This window comes from Pteropus medius, unplaced genomic scaffold (assembly GCF_902729225.1).
Source record: "Pteropus medius unplaced genomic scaffold, Ma_sr-lr_union100, whole genome shotgun sequence".
Lineage (NCBI taxonomy): Eukaryota > Metazoa > Chordata > Mammalia > Chiroptera > Pteropodidae > Pteropus > Pteropus medius.
Genome location: NW_024343580.1, coordinates 219,893 through 227,195, shown reverse-complemented (window position 1 = coordinate 227,195; position 7,303 = coordinate 219,893). Strand labels below are relative to the sequence as shown.

The window sequence follows — 7,303 nt, the reverse complement described above, 5'->3', positions numbered from 1 at the left end:
CACGGTGGGTGTCCGGGGTCATCATGGGTGTCCTGGGTCATCACGGGTGTTCAGGGTCCACCAGGTAGGTGTTCAGGGTCATCACAGGAGTCTGAGGTCATCACAGTAGGTGTGCAGGGGCAGTCTCAAGGAGTTCCGAGTCTGCAGAGTCCCCACCCTTTCTGGTGGCCATGCTTTCCCAGATGCCCCCGGCAGCATGCCCTGCCCGGGCTCTGGAAAGCGCTGTCCTGGAAGCTGGTTTCTGTTCAGGCCCAAAGCAGGTTTCCTTGCAACAAAAGGACGTTAATTACATTTCACTCGCTGTTACTTTTTGAACATCTCCTGTTTTTAATCGACATCAGTGGGGCCATACGCATCTGGTGATGCTAATTGAGGAGAAATATTGCGAACGCAGCGTGGAGAAGAGCCTGGGGTTGGCACTGCACGTTCATTTGGGACTAAATTGCACCCTAGGTGTCTGATGAGCCACGAAGGAGAATTCATCAGCTCAGCTCTGTCTTTAACCCACGTCTAAGCCATACTTTCTGGGTCATTAACTTCTAAAAAACATTTTCATGACTAGGTATTAAAATAGCGAAGGGAACGTTTAAGTGGCAGTGAGCGTGGGGAGGGTTTCTCATCTACTGCATCTGCGAAGGTCCTGTCAGAATTAAGGGCACTGGAAATTGCTGTGTGTCCGTTAAAGGCACCGTAATTCCCCGGTAGGTGGGGTGGGCGTGACCCCCTGGGACGCGGGCTCCTTCCCGTGGTGGGCAAGGACGCTGCTCGGTCTCCGCTCCAGTCCTGAGAACCGTCCTCTCCGCGGTGCTGCTGCCGTGGGGCTGTTCCCACACACGTGGCCGCACTGCCAGGGGAGGGAGGGACTGGGCTCTGGGCCGTGTGGCCATCCTGGGAAAGACCTGAGGTCCAGGCGACGTCCCCTGCGCTTGGTCCCGATGTTCTCATCCGAGACCTGGTTTCTCCTACCTCTGTCCGCCCCGCACCCACGGACTCTGACGTCAGCCACGCAGCCGCGTGTCATCACACGAGGTGTTGCAGAGGGTGCCGGAGACGAGGACTGGACCGGAGTGCCCCGTGCAGCAGGGCTGTGTAGTGATGGAGAGCTTCAGGGCTCACCCGTCCTTTCCCTGAGGGCGCCCCTCGATCTGTCTGAGCCCCCCATCAATTCCAGGCACCTCTGCGTCCCTTTCCAGCGCTGAGGTGGGGTGGAGTGAGGAGACGAAGCAAGAGGAGGAGGGGGTGCCGGCTCCCTGGGCAGCGCGGAGAGCAGCTGCAGCCGGAAGGGGCGGGGCTGAGCGAGGCCGCAGAATTCACTGGCCCGGGGAGGGCCGGGACTCCTGGCCGAATCTGAGACTTCTTGCTCTTTCCTCTTGCAGGGGCCGCGTGGTCTGCTGGGGCCAAAGGGTCCCCCGGGCCCTCCTGGACCTCCTGTAAGTCCTGTCGCCTCTTTGCACATCTGTCCATTGCTGCCCTCCATACCCCACGGGCCTTCAGCCAGCTCCCCACGCCGGCCACTGTGCACCCTTGCCCAGAGCTGGTGCGAGCTGTCGGCAGGGCTCTGGTGCTCAAGCAAATCAAACTCTCCAGCCGGTGCGGGGCTGCAGGCGGAGGCACAGAGGCCAGCTGGCTTTACAATGCTCTCTTTGCCTGGACACAGCACGTGCTGTTATAAACAGTCACTGGGACACCACATTTTCTTCTTCCTTGAAAGCACTTCCAGCAGCTTCTGGAAAGTTCTGGAAGGAAGTAGAAGCCTGCAGTTCCAGTGGGGCTTTGTCTCACTGGACGGCTTCCCCAGGGCCAGGCCTGGCCCACCCACCCTTCTCAGCCCCTCTGCCCCACTCGGTATGGGCCTGGCAGCTCCAGCAGCCCCTCGCCGACCAAGCCTTTAGGACTTATTTGGGATCGATCCTGTCCCCTTTCCCAAAGCACGTGCCATCCTCTGACACATGGCTAGCAGGGGGCCAAGCCGTGCTGAGTGGGATTTTCCACAAGAGTGTTGCTAATTCTTCTGCATTTGGTTTCTTTTTTTCATTCTCATCCAGGGAGTGACGGGTATGGACGGCCAAACAGGCCCGAAAGGAAACGTGGTAAGTCTCGGGTGTCCCCGCCACCTGGCCTCATGGTGAGTCCCCATGGGTGCGCTCCTGGCCAGGCCAGGGAGATCTGTCATGGTCCAACCCAGACGGGTGTGAGGAGGGGGCACAGAGCTGAGCCCCAGGCCCCGGGCGGAGCAGGCCCCATGGAGAGCTCACACTAAGCCTGTGGTCCGAGCTCGTCCCCTCCGAAGCCAGATGGGCTGCCCGGTGCGGAGGGACGTCCTTTCTCACTGTGTACGACACCCACCGAGAGGCTGCGTGGCCCGTCTGTTCTCTGCCGGGGCGGGCGTGGGGGTGGTTTGGGAGGCTTCTGCCCAACGGGTCTTATGGTCGGTCCACCTCTCGTGGGCCCCCATGGCCACTGTCCGAGGTGCGTCCGTGGAAACGAGGAAGCGTGCCCTGCACCGAGCTCCCTGCGGCCAGTGCAGTGTCTGGTCTGGTCTTCCCGCGGCCACTGGGCTGCTGTCCGTTCCCGTCCGGGCGTCCTCGTCTGCCGCTTGCTCGGGAGCGAGAGCGGGTGTGAGGGATGAGAGGCCAGGACGGAGTGCCCAGGCTCCCGGGGGGACATGCAGTAACCCTGTCTGCCCTCTGGAGCCGCCTTCAGTGCCTTTGCTTTATGTCCTGCAGGGTCCTCAGGGAGAGCCTGGCCCCCCAGGACAGCAGGGGAACCCAGGCGCCCAGGTAAGGAGCCAGGGGCAGGCTCCAGGGCGGTGGGCAGGGGGCAATATGGGTCTGCAGTGCGGTGCCCTGGGCCTGAGCAGCTGCCGAGCTCTGTCCCATGCTTTTGGTCCAGCCCGAAGGGGCCCGCATCCTGAAGTGACCTGGAACCTGAGTCGGTACCCTGGTGAGGGAGAGGCTCAGGGGCAGAGGGACGGGGGACAGATGGCAGGGAGGGGCTCTGGGCCAACCCGCTCCTCCCCTTTCCGCCCTACTCTTCCCCCCTAGGGTCTTCCCGGTCCCCAGGGTGCCATCGGCCCTCCAGGAGAAAAGGTAGGTGGGCTGAGCTGGGTGGAGGGCGCCCTGCCCCGCCTGCCTGCAGGGTACATTCGGGCCCTGGGACCCACAGCTCCTGTGGAAGTCCAGGCGGGGACAGTGCTTGTGATTGCCAGCATTGTCCCCAGAGGCAGGAAGGCCTGATCACCAAGCACTGAGCAGATAAGCCGAGGAAGAGCGTGGGTCTTTGTCATTCTTGGATTTATAAATTCAATCATTCATTCGTCTATTCTGTATCTGTGTATAGGGTTGCCAGATTTAGGAAAAATAGATGTGGGCTGCCCAATTACATTTGAACTATTTGTCTGAAACCTAGATTTAACTGGGCATCTTGTTTTGTTCGTTTTTGCTAAATTTGGCAACCCTAAATACATCTTTGGTGCCTACTGAGTCCTAGATGCTCGGGAGAGGAGCAGAAACACGCTGGCCCACCCGGAGCTGTGGCCCAACCCCAGGCCCTAGCGAGTTCAGTGAACTCAGAGCTCCTGGCGGGGACCAGGGAATGCTCGCTCAGTGCACAGTGCTCACTGGCGGGGGGCGGGGGAGGTGGCTGTTCAAACACAGCTTGTTGGGGGCGCTGTGGGGCCTGGGGCTCCTGTCTTCATGTGGCAGGTGCATTTGTCCCAACCCCCAAATCTGAAGGCCCTGGAAACAGTAGAGAGTGACCTGCCCTCGCTGGTGCTCCAGGGGGCTGGGAGCTTTAGGGGGGCTGAGTACTTCCGAGCATCCTTTTGGGACAGAAGTGTTGGAAAGTAACCTTGGGGGCAGGGGGAGGGTGTGCAGCCCAGGGAGCCCCCGGGACCTCCGCTCATGGAGTCCGGTTTGTTCTAGGGTCCCCTGGGTAAACCGGGCCTCCCAGGAACGCCCGGTGCTGATGGACCCCCGGTGAGTAGCCCTGCCCTCCTCGCCCCGTCTCACGCACGCCACCTCTGCCCCAGGGGTGGGGGCTGGGAACCCCGGCCACCCGCCACCTCCCTGGCTCCGGGGACAGTGATGTGTGCGTGGCCTTCCTTCACTGCCTTCCAACTGCCCCGGTGAAGACCCGTTTGCGAACTCGAGCTGCATTGCTCAGGAAATCGCGGGGTTTTGGACACGCTTCCCACGACGTGCTTCGCGAAGGGTGCCGGCTGCGTGGACGGGAGCATTAGTTGCACGTCAGGCTGTGCGTTTGATCAGTGGAACGCGGCCTCGCATTGAGTGTGAGGAGGGCTGGGCCGGGCTCCAAGCGCTCGCATGTGTCACCGGTGTGTGAGGGGAGGGCGGTGTGCACAGAGTGTATTTTTAGGGATCACACGCTGGGGAGGGAGGGCAGTGAGCAAACACGTTTGCAATGTGCGAACACAGCTGTGGAGCCAAACTGGGTGCCGCCTAGAAATAGCGAGTTAGTGACAAACCCAATCTGTGTGCAGGGAGAGGTGTGGGCCAGTGACAGGCGCTCTGAGCCCGTGGGGGGCGTCGGGGTGTGACGGTTTATCGCCCCCGTCGTCCTCTTTGTAAGTTGCTGGTGAGTTTTCTGTGTTTTTTGAAGAGTGTTCAGTTGGTGATGCAGAGAGCCTGGTTCAGAAAGCAAGACGAGCCGGGTCCGTTATCTCAGACACACGGTGTGTTTCTCTGCGTTGACAACGTCACTCAGAACCGAGCAGGAGTTTAGATACATCGATAACGGATCGGTGTCTGTTGAATCATCGCTCTGTGCTCATGGCCGAGAGCTGTTGGGTCTAGGGAGTCACAGGTGGCCGGTTGTCCCCCCTTATCGGAACCAGCAGACTCTGACTACGTCCGTGCCCACGGGAACCGCTTGGCGGCTCTGTCCCCTAGACTTCTGGGAGCTTGGACACAAAGCGATGAATATTTTGCAACATGTCACTCATGTCCTTAAATCGCATTTTCTAATTACAAAATAGCATATCTTGTTACGGAAAATTAGGAAAATAAATGAAAAGACACCAATATGACGATCACCCTGCGCCCAGCCCCCGAGGTCCCCCGCTGGGGGCCGTGGATGTGCGTTCTTCCGGTCGTTTCTTTCCGTTAACTTCCGGGAATGTTTAATGGAAACGGAGCATTTCCCACCAGGTGTCAAGTCAGGGGCCAGGCCCTGCGGGACGGGGACGGGGACGGTGCGTGGGAGCGGAGCGGGGGCTGCCCGCGCCTCACCGGTTCCACCCGGGACCCCCGTCCCCACACCAACACCTCCAAGGCCCTGGGTCCCTGAAGAGCCACCGGTTCCCTTGCAGATGCTGTGGGCAAACGGGCTTTCCGATGCCCCTGGCCGGGGGCTGGTAGGCAGGACCTAGAGAACTGAAAAGCGCACACGCGGCCCGTGTACGCAGCAGAGACGCGCGTGGGTCTCCGGAGCACTGCCACGTTCTAGAAACGCAGTCCTGGGTCCTCAGAATGCTCAAGCCGAAAGAGCTCCCAGCCCTCCCTCTCGTTTTGTGGGGTCGGGGGGGAAGGGGCACCCAAGAGAGGCAAGCAGCTTGCCCAAGGTCGCACAGTGGGTTGGGCGTAACTAGGAGCAGAGTGAGGAGCTGTCAGCACTCACCGCACCATGTGACGCTTTCCACTGGAACCCTCGGGGGTGGCGCTGCACTTCCAGATGGCTTTACCTTTCCGCTTGTATCGTCAATGTTGGGTCAAGCCCAGTGAGCGGCCTGGGTTGGGAAGTCAGAGGGGCCGGGGGCACGGGGCAGTAACCAAGGCGCCCCGGCCGTTTCTGCTGGGCCTCTGCTCCGCATCTGTGGCGTGGGGTGAAGTCCCCGCTCCCCCAACCCCTCTCCACATGCATCGCCCAGGCAGGCGGAGGGGTCGAAGCACCAGCACGAAGACCTGGGAAGGTGCTGGGACCCCTGGTCGAGTGACGGGACGTGGCTCTCCGCCCAGCACCAGCCTTGCCTGTCTCCGCATCCCCGGCAGCGGAGACTGTGACCTGCAGGCAGCACCCGGTCACCAGCCCAGGAAGCGGGGCGCCAGCCCAGGAAGCGGGGCGCCAGCCCGGTGCTCTGGCCCCACACTGCTCTGCCCCTTGCTCGGCCACAGATCCATTTTGGGGGACCTGGAGCAAGTGCCTTACCATCGCTGTCCCCACTGCCCGTAGTTGGGCTGGGTGACACTGGCTCACAGTCGTGCCTGGAGCCCACCTGTGGCTTTCGCAGCGTGTCCCTCCCCTCTGTGGTCAGCTCTGGCCATTGGCCGGGCCTGGGGTTATTCCCGCTTTTCAGGTGGAGCGGCTGAGGGTCAGAGACTAAAGGATGAGTAAGGCCACCTGGCCAGGCCCGACCAAGTGTGCTCAGCTGCCCGTCATCTTCCAGCACGCCCCGTTCTTGTTATTGTGGGGAGGGAGGAGATGGGAGGAACCCCGGCTCCCGTCCTCGCGTCGTGAGCTGCTTGGTGGGTGAGCGTCAGGGGGCCTGCTTTGAGTGGCCCCTGGCTGACGCAGGCCTTCTCTCTCCTGACAGGGGCACCCTGGCAAAGAAGGCCCTCCGGGAGAGAAGGGAGGCCAGGTGGGTACCCCGCGCCCCTGCTGCTCCAGTGTCCCCTGGGGCCAGCTCGCAGCCCTGCTCTGCTCTGGGACACCCGCCCAGAAGGGAGTGAGCAGGGGCAGTGTGCCCTTCTTCGGGTGGCCTTGCCGAGGGGACACCCCACGGAGAAGCTGGGTCCTTCCATTCCATCTGGGTCCCTGGACGCCCCCCCCGATTTCTGCACACGGGGTGCAGGTGCAGCCCGACCTTGGCCAGGCAGGAACTGGGTGACCGTGCAGGCTCTGGGCCAAGGTCCTCTTGACCCATGGCCATTGTGTGTTTGGGGCCCAGGACTGGGGGGTTGGAGCTGGTTCTGGTTTCCAGGTGACCTGAGCCTCTGGGGACTTGCCTGCCGCACTGTCCGTGACAGAAGTCCACTGCTGCGTCCGTTTCTCCTCCTGGGCTCCCCAGGCCACGCGTGCTCCCAGCAGCCGTGGGCAGCCGCTGGCCGGCGGCGCATTCCTTCAGTGGCAGCTCAGCCCTTCCAAGCGCCAGAGTCCTCCTTCCCCTCCCCACTCCCCGCACCCCATGCATGAATCACGCGGCGTGACCTGCAGGTAGCCGGGTCACGGGTGTTCCACTTGTCATGGGACGCCACCTGTGCCCTGCCTTGCTGCGGGGCTGGGTACAGTGCCTGCGGGAGTCTGACCCGGGATGCCCTCTCTGCTCGTAGCAAGAGGGGAGTCTGCT

General features: G+C 61.7%; 1 protein-coding gene across 1 annotated transcript in view; it reads left to right on the top strand.

The window, feature by feature from the left end:
- The window catches only part of COL5A1 (collagen type V alpha 1 chain), a 139,611-nt gene that overhangs the window by 80,064 nt on the left and 52,244 nt on the right, over positions 1–7,303 (top strand). The window contains exons 21-26 of the mRNA XM_039867607.1: positions 1,377–1,430; positions 2,046–2,090; positions 2,727–2,780; positions 3,045–3,089; positions 3,924–3,977; positions 6,551–6,840. Coding sequence (XP_039723541.1) covers positions 1,377–1,430; positions 2,046–2,090; positions 2,727–2,780; positions 3,045–3,089; positions 3,924–3,977; positions 6,551–6,840 — 542 coding nt within the window. The remainder of the gene's footprint in view (positions 1–1,376; positions 1,431–2,045; positions 2,091–2,726; positions 2,781–3,044; positions 3,090–3,923; positions 3,978–6,550; positions 6,841–7,303) is intronic.